Source organism: Strix uralensis, chromosome 5 (assembly GCF_047716275.1).
Source record: "Strix uralensis isolate ZFMK-TIS-50842 chromosome 5, bStrUra1, whole genome shotgun sequence".
In the NCBI taxonomy this organism is placed as follows: domain Eukaryota; kingdom Metazoa; phylum Chordata; class Aves; order Strigiformes; family Strigidae; genus Strix; species Strix uralensis.
Window position 1 is genome coordinate 86,034,183 of NC_133976.1, and position 19,087 is coordinate 86,053,269.

At 41.7% G+C, this 19,087-nt stretch overlaps 1 protein-coding gene across 6 annotated transcripts in view; it reads left to right on the plus strand.

The window, feature by feature from the left end:
* DUSP16 (dual specificity phosphatase 16) overlaps positions 1–19,087 on the plus strand; it is a 65,069-nt gene that overhangs the window by 42,616 nt on the left and 3,366 nt on the right. For all 6 annotated transcript variants that reach the window (XM_074872076.1, XM_074872080.1, XM_074872078.1 and 3 more), the window contains 3 exons: positions 9,784–9,947; positions 16,742–16,901; positions 17,592–17,715. In XM_074872076.1, the coding sequence (XP_074728177.1) occupies positions 9,784–9,947; positions 16,742–16,901; positions 17,592–17,715 (448 nt within the window). The remainder of the gene's footprint in view (positions 1–9,783; positions 9,948–16,741; positions 16,902–17,591; positions 17,716–19,087) is intronic.

Below are 19,087 nucleotides of genomic sequence, written 5' to 3' on the forward strand. Positions count from 1 at the left end.
TTAGAGAAGGAAGGATAGCTGCACAATGATGCCAGCTTTCCTGATGCTCTGGTTGGTGCCATTAGAAGCAAGTCTCTATTGAAAGAGGTAGAAATCTTGCCGAGGGAGTGCACTAATCCCCAAGTGGCCCGGTAACCCATGGAGTACAGCCAGTGTTGGTGGGGAGGAGACGAGAGTGAGAGGAGCTCAGCTCTGAATCACCCTCTCCAAAAGTCTCCCTCTCCATCAATTTTTAATGAGAGCGTAGAAAAACTAGTACCCTTGGCTACAGCCAGTCCTCTGCAAATATCCTCCCACCCTTTGTACTTAAAATGCCGTTCTGAGTGTTCGTTTAGTGCCATGATTGTTTTAAGCACTTGAAGAATGGGAGTAGGGTTTATTACTTTCATATGTGTATCCACTTGCTGTCTTTTGAGAGAGAGCAAAGTTTGACTAGTGTGGAGCTCTCATAACATTTCTCAAACCCAAGAATAACTTGTTAAGTTTGCTTTTGTTTTGGATACCTCTGGATGCTTGTGAAACTTAATTGACTGAAATTATGATGAAGGTTTGTTTTGTGTTTCTTTTTTTCTTTAAAGCCAGAAAGGGCAAGCGTGAGCGTCCAATGTGCTCTCTTTACTTGTCGTTAGTCTGACTTTTCTATGTGCCGCTTGGGTGGGAGGGGGGGCTTGACCCCATTTTCTACCCTCCCCCCCAACCTTGTTTGCTTAACCTGACTATTAACCTTGTCCTACCAAAGGCAGAAACCCTCCAGGGCAAAGAACTTTTCCTTGCTACTGTGCTTGTAAAACACCTGGCGCAACGGGGCCGCTTTCTGAACACTGCCGTAATAAAAACACCCCTTAGCTTTCCCAAACCGTGAAACCTTGAATCCGGTGGAAGGACTCCCCGTGGGTGATGAGAGGGGACGGGAAGGGGAGGGCGGGCGTGGGGATGGCAGCCCTCCTGACGGGGCTCTCCGGCCTGAGCTTATGTAATGGAAAATGGCAAGCATCCCTGCGGAGCTGAGCTGGAATGCGTGAATTGTAATGGTCTGTGGAGGTCTGCAGCTCGTTTAAACAGAGTGGAAACATTGTAGATTCATAAAACTTGTGAGTCAGAAAGTTTACAACTTTCCTTCCTTACGGCAAGGGAAAAATCTATACTGCAGCTTTTAGATAAACATTTTAATGTTCGATGGGAATGCGACTGTGAAAGTGCTGTTAAGTCACAGCATTAAAGAGCCTCTGATCTGATTTGAGGCAAAGTAAATGTTAAAGTTAGGGGTTTGTATATTTTGTCTTTGCTATAGTGCTGTTTGATTTATTTTTTCAGCATAGATTTCAGTGATGCTGCATTACGTGCCTGGCACTAATCAGTATTTACAGTAACAAATTCTAAATTGCTATTAAAAGGCGGGGGGGGGGGGGGGGGGGGAAGCACTAAACATGAATGTACTCCACTGCGTACCTTTGGTGAATACAGAAATTTGGAAAGGTTTACTTAAGATTATAGGGTCTAAATATTATGTTCTAGAGGTAGTTGCAAATTTTCCTCCTTTTTTAATTCTTCTTCTCCTTTAAAAAGGGATACCAATATAATATTTATTAGTATTTGGCTATATACAATTTTATGAATAATTAGTGCCATTAATGAAGATGCAAATTCTGGATTTAACGAAGGTGGTGGAATCTTCTGCCAAATCCACAAGCTTCAAAGTCTCCTTGCAATCCTTTCCTAGCACATGCATGTAGTCTTTGTTTTTTTGACTCATCACTTGGGTCTTAGATCTTTTCCACTCCCTGCTTTAAAATAATTGTGTTTGACGCCGAGTTAACACTGATGAACTGGCAGACAATTAGGTCTTGTGGGAAAAGGAGGGAAGTTGCTTCTAGTCTGTTTTCAAGAATTCATTGAAGAAAGCTAATTTCTCCCTTTGGCCTTTTCTGAATGGTCAGAATGCAAAGTGGGGGGGGGGGGGGGGGGAAGGAGAAGCATCTGAGTTGAATAGAACTTAAGAGACATGCCGAAGTTTGCTCTCTTAGCAGTGTGCATTGTCCTTGGGCTTCTCCAGCAGACTCCATGACCTGTGAAAACTAGACACGTTCACTGTCCCTTATTTCTCCATCAGGAGCACAAGGCAGGATCTTTCTGTGCATCCCATCCCGTGTGAAGCACGCAGAGCTGCGGGGCTGGCTGGATCTGCGGGGATGTTGTATAAAACACTTCATAGCCTTTTCTTAGCCTGAAGTTTTAGGGAAGACAAGCTCATAGGAATTGCCATGTCGTCTGTCTCTCTGCTGTCACTCACAAAAGATGTTTAAGCTTGTTGGTCAGCTTCAAGAAGGTTTGTCAAAAGCAGCAATTAAATGAAAAAAATAATGGAAGATCTTGTAAGCCCTATGGAAATGAGCACCGACACTGTACAGAGCCTTAAATCAGTGTCTTCCCCTGAAAAGTAGTTTCGGGTTGAGCTGAGCTGGTTGTGGATTTGGTGGTGACTGAGCGGCAATGCGAGAAAGGCCCTTGGGAACTCAGGCTGCAGTAGCCACCCGAGGATCCACCACGAGATGGGCACTGGTGGCAGGCGGGATTCTTCAGTTTCTACAGCCCCTTGAATTACTTGGTTGAAAAATGTGTTTGCTTAGTGTGATAGTGGAAAGCTGCTCTTCTGATATTTAGGATCGGTCTCCATTAGTTGGAGAAGCTGGCCGGCACCTTCATCTCGGGTACCAACCTCTTCTCTAGTTGAATCTCTTCTCCCCTCCTCCTCAGCTTTGCTGCCAGGCTGTGGGCCTGAAAAGCAGTTGTTGGTGTTCTCCTTTGAGCTTTAGCTGACAGGCTTATAGGAAACACATGAAGTGATGTGAACACCTATTTTTGTCACCTTTCTTTAATTTCCAAGTTATGTTTCATGACTGCTTTTACAAAGCCTGATTAGCAAGAGCAGCTATCTCTAGATGATTAAGGATAAAACTCCTGGTGCAGATCTCTGCAAACACTTGAAGGCGGAAAGGAATTAGAGAATCGGCTGTTTCAACAGTATTTTTAAAAGCAACTTGAAAGAGATGTAAGGATTGCCTTGTGATTGATTTTTCTGTATGTTAGAAACACGTGCAAGTTGAGATGTAGGATGAATGTATGAGGGAACATCTGTGCTGTATTCAACATGCATGCAAAGGAAAGACTTACAAATATGTGTGGATGGGGGAGATGTCACTGAAACAGGCTGTTCAGCCTGTAACCATTGGTAATTACAACCAGCCAACAGCCTGGTTACTCTAGTATGCCATGTAAGCATCGGTGAGCTGCTCAAGGTGAATTTTGAAAGCTGGTAGGAGGAGAAAATGGCATTCTCCTCTTTTTCAAGCACCCTGCAGAAAAGAAAGGTGTTTGGGGAAGGTGGAGGGCAGGAGAGCAAAGTGGGTGCTGGGCTGGTGGATGGGGGAAGTGTTGCAGGATAGATTCAGGCATTGATCTGCTCAGTAACAGCCAAAATTTCACTGGAGCAGCTGTGATATCCTAAAGCCAAAGTGGAGTAACCTTTGTTTGTGTGAGGAAGGGATGTGTGTTGATGTGAACGAAGAGCAACGCTTGCATTTTGAAAACTGAATTTTTAGTAGATTGGTGTTTCTGCTTAACTTTTTTGCTCTTCCCCGTGCCATATCACTCTCACAAGTACTTGGCCTTCTGTAAGCAAAGTTCTTGTAGTTTTTAATTCAGAATTAGTATGTTTCCTATGAAGTTGTCTTGTCTAATTTTGACTGGTTACATCTCTGAGTGGTTTGACCCATTTGAAAGAAATAAAAAGACAGGCAGGAGGAGGAGAGACCAGCATAACATGGAATGAACGTAGGAAACATCCACCATTTCCACCCCACCACCCCCCCCCCCCCGCCAGTTTTATGTCCTATTACGGTGTCATTTAACTGGAATGGTTCTCTTGAGTATTGGGTAAAACCAGTAAAATGTTATTTGCACTTCACAACTCTGCATTAAGTGTTCAAATCAAGATCTTGGGGCTTAACTGACCTTTCACTTACAAACCCCCATAGAAGTTTACAGAGCTACTGGCCCCACAGCTGTGGCCTGGCAGCACTGTGGAATGCTCCTGGTCTGCTTCCGTGGAACATAACAGGGATGAGCTGATGTAAATGCTTGTGGTTCTCGGTAGTTTTTCCTCTATATTAATTTAGGATTTGTCTCTGATGGTGGTTAAACTGAGTAGTCTTAAGGATCTGGAGGGATTCCATTCCCTCAATGAAAGGCAGCTCTTCCCAAATCAATAACATTTCTCTGGCTAGCATTAGTTGCTGCCACCTGATCCTATCTTCCCTCCCTCTCCCCTTCCTGCTGCTAGCAAAGTTAGTTGGGAGTTTTATTTGTATGAGGATTTACGCAGTGAATCTGTAAGAAAGAATAACTTTTACAGCGGGATTTTGCTGAAACTTTTTCATCCCTTCTGGGTTTGGCCCTATTTTTGTTTCCTGAATTGGCTGAGAAGGGAGCCGAAACTTCTGATACCAAGATTCCTTTAACGATCACACCTTTATGATCACAATCGTAGTTAGGAAACAGTAGTGTCTTGATCAAAGGCAAGTCTGTAGTCACCACTTTGCAGAACCATAGCAACAGGGTAATTGAGTAGTTTACTGGATCTTGCCAAATTTCTTCTAATAGATGTGGAGGCTTGTAAGCAAGAAACGCAGGCTTTACTGTAAAGACGTAGGAGGTGCTGGGTTGTCTGCCACACACACGAGGGCTTAGGCTGCAAAACTACCGACAGCTTTTGGCGCCTTAACGTGGTTTTGTAGAAACTCTTGTGTGAGTCGCAGCCACAAGAAGTGAACAGAACAAGTCAGCACTGGAACGCGGTACGGTACTGCCGTTTGTTAAACCTGCTGCAGCCAGGGGATGCTTGCCACTCGCTTAAAACTGAAATAACTTCACCAGTCTGTTCGTTCAAGAGCTGAGTTACCTTGGGACAGTTACAGAACTTGGCAGTCTTCTGATGGATCATCTAAAATCAGAGCAGAATTTCATTAATTCATTTTTGTCTCAGAAATGTAAGGGGCAACCAGCTGAACATCACAATTTACCACCGCTGCTTTGATATCTTTTGCTTTCATGTTGGAAAATATATTGGATGATAAAGTCTGAAATCACTTCTGTCTGTTATTGCTTGAATTTGATCCCATAATGATGGAGTCATCATCCCCAAAGATAGGCCCTACCCAAGTTTGAAGGAAAAAAATAAGTAAGACAGACTTCAAGAGTACTTTTAGCTACTTGCTACCAGCTAAAGGATACGATGATTTACATATGTGCAGTCATAAGAGAAGCAACTATCTATTCAAAACTGAAGAAGGAGGTGCATTGCGCTGCTTATCAAGGTTTTCAGATGTGATGGAACTATTGCATGAGTGGTGATGGAACAGTCTTCCATTCAATTCATCGATACCAGAAAAAGTAGAGTGAAAAACTTCAAAAGCCTCCGGGTGGGCAGGGGAGATCTTTTTAAACACAAGCAAAATTTTATAGATATATGTATTATACATAAAAGTTACTCAGTTTCCTCCTTCCTCAGTCCGTAACATTCAAATAGACAAGAAGTGGTTTCATCCTGTTGAATGTCAAGAGCTGTTTCAGCTCAGCTCATCTATTTCTAGGGCCCAGTTATATTTATCAAAGACTTCAGTGAAATTTTATTCACCCAGTAGCTCTGTTAATGACCTGCAGATTTATTTATTTTTTTCCCCCAGTTTCAACATGCTCTTGTGATTGATTTTACTATTTGCAGAGGCTGGAGTAGTGGTGGGAGCAAGGGTGTTATTTAGAAACTAGCTCCAGAAGAAAAGTGTATTTCCTTGTATTAAAACAAATTACACAGTGCTGCCAATAGCCCTATTCCAACTGAGGTAGGTAAGGAGATTTAAGGATGAAATTTGCCTTGATGTCATCCTCAGATTATGGAATTTGAAACTAAACCTGTTCTGTCTTTTAAGGCTCAATTTTCTATTCTGCATTCCCACCTGTAGAATAAATTCATCTTGCAAATGTTTAAAGTTTGGTTTTTTTGGACAGTCTTCTTCATAGTGATAGAACAAGAGGGAATGGCTTTAAACTGCAACAGGGGAGGTTCAGACTGGACATTAGGGAAAAATTTTTCCCAGAAAGAGTGGTCAGAGAGTGGAATAGGCTGCCCAGAGAGGGGGTGGAGTCACCACCCCTGGATGTGTTTAAGGGTCATTTAGATGAGCTGTTGGGGGATGTGGTGTAGGGGAGAACTTTGTAGAGTCGGGCTGATGGTTGGACTCGATGATCCCAAGGGTCTTTTCCAACCTGAATGATCCTGTGTGATTCTGTGTGATTTACAGCATAAGTGTACAGGTAGTCTGAGTGCTTAAAGCACTTCTCTCATAAGAGGCTTCTCTTGTAGACGGTTGTAGACTTCAGCTTTGGGGACTCAGGGGGCCATAATCTGTGTTAGAGACACGTGAAATAAATACCTTTTTTCTACACATCTTTAGGTGCTGTTATTTTTTTAATACATCTATATATTTAAAAAAATAGATATATTTTGTAAGTTAATGAAAGCAAATAGTGATGAGTGCAGTTCCTTAGAATAGAAGTTGGTCTCGTAATGACACGAGAGCTCAGTGATCGTACGTGTGGATGCTGTCGTTCCAGACTATCTCTGTTGCACTAGAAGAATTCGGTAGTTTAGCAGGATGCATATACCAGTGTGTTTTGTTGGTACGGGGTTTGTCTGTGGTTTTTTTTAAAGCAGTTTTTCAACACACACTGATCTAGAAGGTGTTTTTCCTATTGTAAGTGCCATAAATCACAGCCAGATCTGTTGAAAAGCTACGAACTTTTTGAAATGCTTATAGAAGATGACAAGGAAGATAAATTAACATTTGAAACATATCACTGATTTCATGCTTTTTCAAGTCAGTTCACTACTGATACTAATACCAGGTTAAAATATTTCCAAAGGAAAGGAGGGCTTAGTTGGCAGCATGTGTAAAGATAGGTAATATAATATTAGACTTAACCCGTTTGAGAGTTTTGTGGTTGTAATTCATGAGGTAAAGATACTGAAGCAACATGTTACTAGGAAAGCGTGAGTAGAAAAAAGAAACATGACTTTGAAAGGATGAATGTCCCAGAGGAAGTGTAGAAGCATCTAATCTTGAATCACTTCAAATTTGCCTTGACAGAGCCCTAGAATAAAAATAAAATAAAATATTGCTCTTATGAGCAATTATGAGCACTTATGAAGACAGCGCGTGGGTTCCATCTCCCAAAATCTCAGGTTTTTTACATATTAGCTTCTTGCTTAATTTCTTGTTCATACAGAAATGAGATCAATCTGTAGGTAGTTGGGAAAATTCTTTTTTTGTTGTTGTTGAATTTTTATCATATAGCCTTTTGCAAAGAAAGCACAGATGTAAAATCTTTTCTTTGCTTGTGCTTCTTCTTTGTAAGGAAGAAGAGTCACTTCTCTATTTCCAGCTGTGTCAGAGAGAGGATCCAGAAAGCAGCCAACAAGCTTCCCAAGAAATAAAGAAACAAATGAAACCAAAGACTGATATTTGATTTCCCTTTCTTCCCCCAACATCTCAAGGAACTGCTGGGCACCTTATTTTACATTAAATTTAATCTGAGAGACATAGAATGCCTATAAATTCAAGGATTGCTTCCTGTGACAGAGGGGAAAACATTATGCCATACGGAAGAATATTTAGCAAGTATGTGAGAGAACTGTTTTGCAAACTCTTCTGTCATTTGATCGATACATTGAACAAGCAGCATCTGCGCTTCTGAATGGGGAGGTTGTAAAGCAAGGAGGAGGAATCCCAGCTAATAGGAATAGAAAATGTCAGAGACAAACTTTTACTGTGTCCTTAGCCTAGGCCCTTCAGTTTAGGGGTATGGTTCTGCGATGGGCAGTGCCTTAACTCAGCATCCCCGCCGTCCGTCCCATACAGTCCAATCTCACCCTCATATTCTCATGATGAGCGTTGTCATGGATGTCTAGAATCCATTATCTGACAAAATAGACAAGTGGGGTTTTTTTTCTTTTTTTTTCTTTTTTTGGTAAGTCAGGAGACCGAACAGGAATTGCTGTTCATAAAACTTTTGTTCTGAAATCTGCTTGCTGGGTTTTTTGTTTATCAGATAAAGTGGGCTGTTACACACATGGCTACCACCTTGATTTTTTTCTACATTTACTACAGATACAGATTTTAAAAGCCAGAAAATAGGCATAATTCAGGCAATGGTAATGCAAGCCTTGACAAAACATTACATTATCTTATTCTTGAATAATTTTAATTTACATCTTCAAACTGTAATAATAGTGAACATAGCATTTGGCAGATTTAACACATGAATACTTCACTTCCTTGATGATAAAAAGGTGCCTCGTTCTGAACAGGGTATAATTACTCTTCCTTCAGTTAAAAGTCCTCTTGTCTCTATGCTTTAATGTGAGGGAATAGCTGGGGTTTCACTATGGTTTGTGACTTTCACCCTTACTGGTTGGCTTTTAAATGGTGAAAACAGTTAAGAAGAGCCTATAACATACTGATTTGAGCAGCTGCCTCCGGTTCTTCTTCAGACTACTTTGTGAAGACTAGTTAGGAAGTATGAGAATGAGCTGAGCTTGGGGTTTAGCTAGGCTTGGAAAAAGCTAGCTAGCTTTTCTGAGAACGTGTTTAGTCAAAGTATAAGTTTGGTGCTGGAAGTTCCTTCAGTTTTGTTTTCTAACTGTGGGTAAGGCCAGTTGGACCACAGCTGGTAGCACAGATTTATAATGCAGCCCAGGTGATGGGAGGGAAGCAGGCAACGAGGCAAGCAAGAAAAAGAAATGGAGCTTGAGCTGTTGTATGTATTTATGTCTGGAGCAGTCTCAGCCTCGCTTTTTATTCCCTTCAGGTTCCATAGCAGCTGCACCGTGCTGATGGTGAAACAGCCAAGCAGCGTTTTTGACGGCAACTGGGATTTTGGGTGGATTTAAATGTGTTATCAGTGTAATGCAGTGGTGGAAAATGGTAATGAAAATGTTCCGGAGCCATAATGTGGATAGGGCCTAATAACTGGTGCAGATGAAGAACCAGATAGCAGTAAAGGGAGTAGAGACTTGTGGTGATTTGCTCAGGGAGTCCATGGCTGGGTGAAGTTTTCCTCTCTAGTCCCCGCTCTGCCTCACCTCGCCCACTTGAGATGTCTTGGTGTGGTTTTGAAATATGAAACCTCTTCCAGGGTGTTGGATGAAATATATTAATTATGGAGCAGCATAGAAAATAATAATGTAGGATTTTAAAAGCAAACATTAATAACCACATATTGATTTTACCAAATTGAGTAAACGTTACTTTTCCTTAATGAAGCCTAACTATAGACCTAGTACAGGAGAAGGAGGGGTTTAGAAAACAGCTTGCTGGGCTGGAGAGGAAAAGGTGTGTGCGCTTTTGGTGTGGTGGGTGTTGTGGCTGGGTTTTTAAAGTCTCATTTCCACATATCATTAAGAATTCTGAGGAATGGAGAGAGAGAGAGAGAAATAAACGTTCCAGGCAGAGTGGGAATACGCAGCCAGGCCTTGCCTGCTGATGGATGGTTCCGCACAGTCACGCTACCTCTGGAAGAGGCACACGTGCGGGTCCTCTGTTAAGGTTTTCCTGCTGCCCCTTAACACCTCCCCATCTCCTGCAACAAGTGCTGCTTTCCAGGAGCTGCTATGGGCACCAATGCCTACAACACTGCGTCTATATTAAATACATACTGTTCTTCTCACAGGTGGATTTGCTGAGTTCTCCAGCTCTTTCCCAGGTCTCTGTGAAGGAAAATCCACGCTTATCCCTACTTGCATTTCTCAACCCTGCCTACCTGTCTCCAACATTGGGCCAACCAGAATCCTGCCTCATCTCTATCTTGGGTGTCAGCGGGATGTCCTCAACAAGGTGAGCGTTCTGGGTGTCGTGTGGTTTGTTTGGATGAGTATATAATCTCCATCTGTCTTTGTCCATGCTTCTGTCTTGCTGCATCATGCTATAAAACATCTGAAGTAGGTATCGATAATAGTTGTCTGTGTATAAGCCATGGAAAGCTATGTGAGAACTAATGACACACAGACCAGATAATTAATCCACGTGCCACGTAATAGGAAACTCAGTCTCCTTTCTCCTTCATCTCGGAGAAGATGATACAGTACCTTCCTCGGTAACCTATCAACCAACAGCAAACTATCAAATCTGCCATTACAGCAGGTCAGGTACTTCCCTGTGTATAGCTCTGACTGGTTTGTTTTGGCAGGTCTTGGATGTTCATGCAATTATATTAATGGTTACAGTAGGACAAAGGAATATTGTCTGGTTTTTAGTACTTCCTTCAAGTGCTGGAAAAAACAGCATTTAAATACCATGAATTGTATAATGAGGGACTACTGCAAGCAAACCTTTGTACACCGAATAAAATGTTCAGACCTGGACGATCAGTGTGGTCATTAAAAATGAGCTTTTATGGTAGTGCTGCACTAAGAAGCTTTTACTCTTTCTAAATACATATGCATTTAATAAGTTGTGTTCCTACAGAATAGCCCAGGATATTTTGGTACACTTAAAATAGTCAGCAAAGTCATCAAATATAACACTTGCAGGGTGCTGGACGATCAGATGTCTAAAAGAGCTTGTCTCAAGTTGCTACAGGCCCATATTCCTATGTATATCCATGGATGTTTGCCTCCATGAGGAGACTATCTCAATGGCTTACAGTCTGCATCTTGGGTCCCTTCACAAGGGAATTTTTATTACTTCTGCCACATGTGCCCTCTTGCCTCCCATATTATCTGACAGTCTTACTCATTAGTTGAATCTCCAACAGCCTTCATAAGCTGGCATTAAATTGTGGATGTGGAGAGGGGAGGAGTGCTTCGCCCTAGCATATTGCCTTAATCACGTGCAAGACTTATGTGTATGTTTTTTATCTGTGTATAAAGCTTAAGGCAGAACCTAATCTAATAGTCCTGTAATTGTGTCAAATTCATATACTTTGACCATTACATATTTTTCACTGGTTTCTTCTACTTTCACTCCATCCCAGTCTGGCCACTAATAGGATATTTCTAGATTTTGCACAGTTGCTTTAAGGGGATTTTTGACACACAAGCAATCATGTAGAAGGTAATTGTGCTTTAATAGAGCACACAGAAAAATCTTCTATATGGAGGATAGTGAGCAGTCATTGTATTTACTTTGTCCTTTAAAATCTTCTGTGTCTTTACTGCCAGGTAGCAACTCAGCAATTCAAACTTGATTAGCTTTTGATGGATGTCAAAGCAGATTATTACTGTTCCCACCACAAAAGTGATTTGTGGTTTCCAGACAAAAGACAGCAGGAGTTAAAAAAAAAAAAAAAAAAAAAAAATTCCTTTGCTTTAAATGGTAGAGTATTAGAAAGATGCTTTTATGCTGTTTGTTTCAATGTGTGAACGGCAAGTGCTATCCTGGGTCACAGTGGGAGTGAGGGAGCAGCTTGTTCTCCTCCAGGGATGTGCTACTTCGTTTGGGATGTGACTGGAACTCCCGTGCTGTGGCTCTTAAGTGGCGAATAATACCAGAGGGATGAAAGAGGCTGTTCCCTTTCCTTGCAGTAAATTGGTGCCTATGAATAGGCGTTGGGCACAGGCACAGTATGTGTGCCTCACCAGGAAAGGAATCCAAGTGGTAGTGGCCGTCAGGAATTTCATTACGGGGCCGGAGGAGGCTAAAACTACTGCTGCTGAGCCCTGAGCGTGGCAGAGCTTGTCTACAGGAATTGTTGAGACCTGGTGGTGGCTCTCTTGCCTATTAATCTACAATCTTGATATTTCAGCATGTGTCGAAGGAAGCCCTGCAGCTGCAGATACTTTAGAATTAATGTAAGACCCCCCCAGGAGCTGGTCAGGTTTGTTACTTCCTCACATATTCTTGGGAGTTACGATCAAGGATTACTGCGTTTCTCATTTTGTATGCAGAACCACAAAAACAACAGCATACAATCCACAGTAAGCTCTCGCTGCCTGGTGTCATCCTTAACAATCAACCTTTTGGAAGTTCTTCCATTGAGGATTAAAACACCTCTTCGATTTCTTACCCATTTTAGGACAAATACACATCTTACGGTTTCAGATCTACTTGTCTTTTTGTACCTTTTTCCTCTTACTTTGAACAAACACAGGCATTTATTCTGAGCATGTCACTTGTTCTCTGCACTGAAGTAGACCTTGGTGTCGGCCGCTTATTTTACCTCAGTTTCAGTGAGTGCTCGTGGAAAATTCAGAATGCCTTCCATCTTTACTACTGGTACCTTTATTAACTTAAAGAAGCTGTGGGAACAAATTACAATTTCTACCTCTGAGAATCCACTTGATGTTTTCCCCAACTATTGGCAACTCCCGGTTTCCTGGATTTAATCAGTTTTTAGATTCAGCTTATAGTTAGCGTTCGCTGGGCATCAGCACGTTACAAACATGAACAAGGGATCTCTGCTGCTCTCCTTCCAACACGCTTTCCTTCTGGGGAAGCCTGGATCCTACACGGGGGGATTGGGGAGAGCAAGGAGGATGACTCTTACTACACCGAGTGCCCAGAAATACCAGTACATGGTATTTGTGGAAAGTGAAGGAAAGGAAAGCTGGAAAGTGAAGAACGTTCAAAAGGGGGGTGGGCAAGAAACAAAACCCAGGGATACGTAGCAAAGCTCTGTCTGTTAGGACAGTCCAGGGGCTGCTGAGGGGTTAAGTTTGTGTGCTCTGGTTTAATGGCCTTGCTGGTTTGTTGGCTGCTGGGGACAAGAAGTCAACTTCCTGTTAAGATTAGAATAGTGTGGTTTTTTAATTCAAGTCCAGATTTTTAAAAAATAATTTCCAAAAAATTCTAGTAAAATTCCCAAACTATTAAGATGTAGTTGTATATGTTAACCTTATTTTTGCCTTCAGATTTTATCTGTGAGTTCCCATGATTCCTTCCATTGACCAGACATATTGATTTCTCTAAAATGATAATGTATCAAAAATATCTGCAAGAAGAACTCTTAATCTGCACTACTGTTCAATCTGATGATTTAAAGATGTGAATTTTCAGCATGTTTTATCAAGATGAGCTTATCTTTTCAGGATCCTTATAAGCTTCTCTCTGAGGGCACCAGTAGGGAAATGCTTGTCTTGTTGCAGGACAATCTGTGTTCATGACCTTTTAAGAATGGCCTTTTAACACTATTTGCCATTAATACCTCTGCTGGTAATGCTTTATTTATGAATGATACGCAAACCCAAAGGCTTGGTTTGTGTCCTTTAGCAAAATTAATGATTACTTCAAAAAAGTCTTAGGAGATTTTTTTATATTTTTGCTTTACAGATTTCTTTCTAAATGCTTAATTCTGAAAACATTCATAATAGTTTTTTGCACTGTTGAAATACTAAAAACCTCATAAAAGGTCTCATAAAAGTTCTAACAGAAAAGTTTGTTTCAGTTTTCGGGTCTCAGTGTGATATATTGGTGGCATTGCAAGAGGCTACTTACTTTTACAGAAGATCTTTGTTGCTTTTAGTGGAAGAGAAGCAAACGAAATTCCAAGCTACATGGGAGTGACAGTGTCCTTTCTGAAAGTTTGTGTAACAGAAAAAAAATCTGTGTTGTTGTTACGGGCCTGAATGAGCCCCCTACTTATATCTCATGTTATACCAGCATTTAAACTGTAAAACTTTCTGCTTTGCGACTTACATAACAATTCTCTTTCTTTTCTTCCAGACCTGGATTTTATTTCCTGGAACAAAATAACATTTTAGGGTGCCATTAATTTTCAGATTAAACAAGTCATAAAATGTAAATAAGCTGACAAAAGAGCATTTACCTTCTCTTCAGAAAGTTGTTAGTATTAGGATTTCTGGATCTTCCTCCGATCGTAATTCACTTCTTCCTCTTGGGTGCCTTACAATGAAGGCACTGTTATGTTACGATATTGGAGTGTGTTGCACAAGGAACGAATGATACTGTAGAAGAGGAGGAAGCATAACTTCTTTCTGTAGCCTTAGTCTCAAAGACAAGCGCTAACACATTTTTGGGTGTTTTTTGGCTCAAAGATTTCAGACTTGGCGTCTGCAGCCTTCTTGTTCCCATTTGAATAATCAATTCCACATCAAAAAACTTGCATAACTGTGGAATCGTGATGGTCAGACTGTGCGCTTAAGCTTTAAAAGAAATAATAAAGTTTTCTATTCTTTTAAATTCACCAGCCTCCCCTTAGCTATATTCTGAACAGACATGCACCCTGGCAGTCCATTTGTTAGCGATACCTTCATCACCTCCCTCCTTTATACACGATAATGTTGATGACCCTGCATGTACTTTTTTTGTACCTGCTACTTCGGTTGTTCCTCGCTCACCTTCAGGCAGCGACAACAGTAGGTGAGCTGGTTTGGGGGCAGTGTTTCAACGTAGTGATCCTCAAGCAAGATGCTTATTTTACAGAAGTTGATGCTGAAGAGCTTAGGATCCTAGAAGGGGAAAGCTGTGTAGCCCAGGACAGTGAGGCAGAGGTGCTGGGGATGGGGCATATCCCTTGCACACGTAAGATACTGCAAGTCTGGCAGTAGCAAGTCCCCTGTGCCAAGAACCCAGTTCCCAATACCTTCCCTCTCTGGATCATTCCAAATATTCCCTACAGTGCTCCTGCTTCTAAACCTTTAGGTCTGTTGGTGTGTGAGAGCTAAATATAGTAAAGGAAGGGTGCAAGGGAGCCGGCTGTGAGGGGCACGAAGGGCTGATTGAGCTGGGGAGATGTGAAGGAAGGGAGAGGAGGAAGTCAGTGACATTGAAATTTGTTGTCATTGATGAGAAGCTGAGCTTCACTGGGAGCGTCACCTAGGAAACTAGCAGGGTAAGAAGCAGTAAGGCTGAGAACTTATTTTAACACACCCAGCCTTTTTTTTTTCTTTTTTTTTTTTTACCATTGCTGCAGATTATCTTTCTGATGATTTGCTTCGCGAGTAATCGGTCATCTCCTGTTCCCCTTGGGCGGGTGTGTTTATGATATAATGTATGTTCATTAGTTTAAGGTGCCTCCACCTTCAGGCACCTCTGAATGTGCTGATCTGAGGGACTTTGGATGAAAGTTTGGAGGAGCTGCTCATTTTGCTCCAGGGAACAAAACTCAGCTCGCTAGCAGAAATGCATGTAAATTCCCCGTTTATAACCGTTATTGGCTGGACTTCATGCGCTTTTCTCTGCAAAGACTGGTGTGGATTCCCTTCTCCCCTGCAGTCCTTTGTTCTCACTGAACATTTCATTTCTGCATGTGTGTGTGTGTGTGTCCATCCCTCTGCACACACACCGTACCATGCGTGTACTCAGCATCACGTGTTACTTAGACTGCTCTGACTTGAACAAGATAGAGTTCTGGCTCTCCAGCTAAATAGCCATAGCCCTGTTTCTCCTCGCCAAAACATCTTTATGCTTGCAGAAAAAAAATACCTATGGGGAAGAAGCGACCGTTTTGGCGTCATGACTGTATTTTCATACTGGTAGACCTCTGGTTGAAATCTGCAGTGTCAGAATTCATTCTTGCCACTGTTCCCATTGATTGACATAACTTTTTTAATATAATTGCTATAAAAGCAAAAGGATTAAAATCAGATTTTTTTTGGCTTTTTTTCTGTTTCAGTTTAATTTCAGACGTTCGTTTCCATAGAAATCTGGCCAAAAGCTCCCCAGTGTTTGCAACTACTGCCCAAGCAGAGTATAGAATGTCACTTACTGCCAGATCATACCTGAACCAGGGAAGTGGTTTGATCAGTATTACTCCAACCTGCTTAATCAGTTTTCTGTGTCAAGATGCTTGCTTGCAGGAGACTGGATGGGTTTGGTAGAGCCATCTAGTACCTGTTTCACATGTTTTGGCACTAAGGTACCTCCTGCATCAGATACTGCCTTGCACAACTCTAAATACAAAGAATATGGCAAGGTGCAGAAAAGAGGTGTCTTTATTTGCAGTCAGGAAAATTGACTTATTTAAAAAGCCCAGTTGACTCTTATATTTCTCTCTTTGCTTGTTGCTGTGATAATCTCTGAGGTGCAGGAGGATTAAAGACTGAAAACTGAGATATGAGCAACTAAATCATGAACCACAAAGCGGAAGTTCTATAAAGCTGCAGTTAGTGCTGTGTGAAAATGGTCTAATTCAAGATCTTCAGCTCTTTCTCTCAAGGTTTTGAGTGAGTTTTGCACATTGCCTTAGAAACGAGGAAGGCCTGGACACTTTAAGAGGTGACTGCAGGAGCCATCTGTTTCATTTCGTATTTCTCACCAATGTCTGTGATGGGGCAACCTCAGCCTTAGATATGTGATCCAGAACACACATATTTGGGTCAGCAAACTACATGTGGGAAGCGTTTGATTAGGTTGTCAGCTCCCACGGTGAGACTTTCACCCAAAGTAGCAAAACTTTCATTCTCTTGGAGGTGATGCTTCATAGAAGCAGAAGGTATTTTACCGTTATTTGTTTTTATGGGCTTTGCGGTTCATGTGTTGTTTGGACACACTGGATGTCTTGTTAAAAGATGTCTGAAGAATTAAAAGCTGATCACTTGTCTTCTTCACAAAAGAATGCCCCTAATACAGCTAGAGGAGTTCCAACACAAATTTCAGTTTGGTTTTCAGCTTTGTAATGTGCCAAAGGTACCATTTGACTTCTCTAGGCTTAATCTTTCTCTCTTTCCTAGGAGCTGATGCAGCAGAATGATATTGGCTACGTACTGAACGCCAGCAATACTTGTCCAAAGCCTGATTTTATTCCAGAATCCCATTTCCTGAGAGTGCCTGTGAACGACAGCTTTTGTGAGAAAATTTTGCCTTGGTTGGATAAATCAGTCGATTTTATAGGTGAGAAGAAAATTTTAAATTCTCTCTCTAAAACAGTTTCTGGATTCGTTTGTGTGTCTGCCTTGCTGTTTTGGCTGGAGAAAGACCTGAGTGCTTTCTGGGTGGTATGAAAATACCCTAAGGATCTACATACACAATCACCATCACTTTATAAGCACAGAGGGCAAACAGCATAGGGAGATTCTGCCACTGCATGTTCCAGCACTTACGGAACAAAGACGCTTTTAAAGAGCACAATTCTGCTTTCTGGCAACCTGGTAGATGCCTGATGTGTGTCTGCAGAGAGCGAATGAGAAAATTGGACATACGGATCCTGTCTTTAGCTTTGAGAAGTGAGCTAGCCAAAATTGAACTGGCCAAAATTGTTCCATCATGAATGCCTGCTTTTTACGTGCATATAAAATTAGAAACAATCACCTTTCCCAGACTTCTAAATAGGGTTGTTTATGTGCACATTAAAACGCTGTAACTGCAGTATGTTTCCTGTGTAGTTGCGTGCTTTTTCTGTACTCAATGCTATACAGTGCTAGAGAAAATAAGTGATTTTTGTTTAAAGCTTCCACGAGATTTGCAGTTAGCAGTTAATTTGGAAGTTTTGAACAATTTTAAATAACATTGCTTTCTTTGCAAACTTTTCATCGGGGTGTAATGCTGCCGAGTTTGACACTTGCCAATTTCTTTGCTATGTAGAAAAAGCAAAAGCATCAAATGGCCGTGTGTTAGTGCACTGTTTAGCTGGAATATCTCGCTCTGCCACAATCGCTATTGCATATATCATGAAGAGAATGGATATGTCCTTAGATGAAGCTTACAGGTAAGGAGAAAATTTCCCTTCCTACTAATTCTTGTGCCTGTTGGCTTGTTTTTAAGGTGAACGATAAACGGTTATATGACCGAGGGTAGAAGCAGGCATGGTACTTTACCTGCTAGCTCACTGGCCTCTGCGCTCTCTTGCTTTAAATGAAGATTTCCTCCATAAACAACTTAATGGTGGTGTGTAGGCATCACACAGCTAATATTAATTACCCACCTGCAAAATGCTGCTGTTGGTCTTTGCCGGAATTTAAACTGCTTATTAAACGTGTGTGTACGTACATCAATATACAGACGCAGCCGTAGCCTGCATAGAACAGTATCTTGTAAGTCAGAGAGAGAATGGAATGCGTAGGGTTAAGGAAAGAGAACTGAGGATATTTATAATCACGCTCATGACAAACGCTCGGCTGGGGCTGTTGAGGGCCGGTTGGTATTCGGTAATGCTCTCAAAGAACTGCCTGCAGGTGAAATGTCTAGGAATTAAGAAAGCTTCTTTGTTGCTGTTAAAGTCAACCAAAAACTCCGGGGGAAAAGTATTTTGAAGTATCAGCTCTTTGTGGCATTAGGGAATTTTTGTGGAGACCCCCTTCCCTCCTTCCCCCCGCCACTTTTTAACCTTTCAAATCCCGTGTTTTCTACACTTGGGATTGTGAACACTTTACTACGTTCCAGGTGCCTTGGTTACAGTTCACCACGACTTCTGTATTTCATTTAACAAACCGCTTTGTTGTTTTGTATGGAAAATTAGGGTTTTCTTTTTCGGTGGGCTCATTGGCGCAGCTGACGCGTCGCCGTAACACGCGTTGTGCAGCAGCAATTCGAAGGGGGGAGTATCTTCCAAATCAGTGTGTGTTTGCCACCACCATCTCTAGAACACTGAGGAGGACAGAAGGAGGAACGTTTGATATTCCCTTGCAGAGTGTGATTTCCATGGGGCGTTTTCTTTTAAGCCAAGGAACATAATTATGTATGTAGTGACAAAAGTGCACGTAAGAGGTGCCTGAACTACCTCTAAAATTGCCTTGAGAAAATTTCCAGTTTCTTACTTGGTGGTGTGCAGTAATTTCAACATATATGGTGAAACAGGTTTGGTTAAGAGGCATAGTGAAACCTCAGTTACAGGGGTATAGAGAATATGGATGAATTGGTGGATGTGGATGGGTACTGCGCAAGGCATGAGCGTGAGTGACTGGAAAGACCTGTCTGGTCTCAGGCTGTCGTGGTCTGGAGGTTAGAGCTGTCGGGTACTAAACACTTCTAAAAAACACACGCCTCAGAGACTTCTAAAGCGCTGCTTCTGAATTCCTCCGTGAAATCTCCACATTAAATTCTAGTTTATTTCTTAACCAGAAGCATGAATTGAGTGTGCA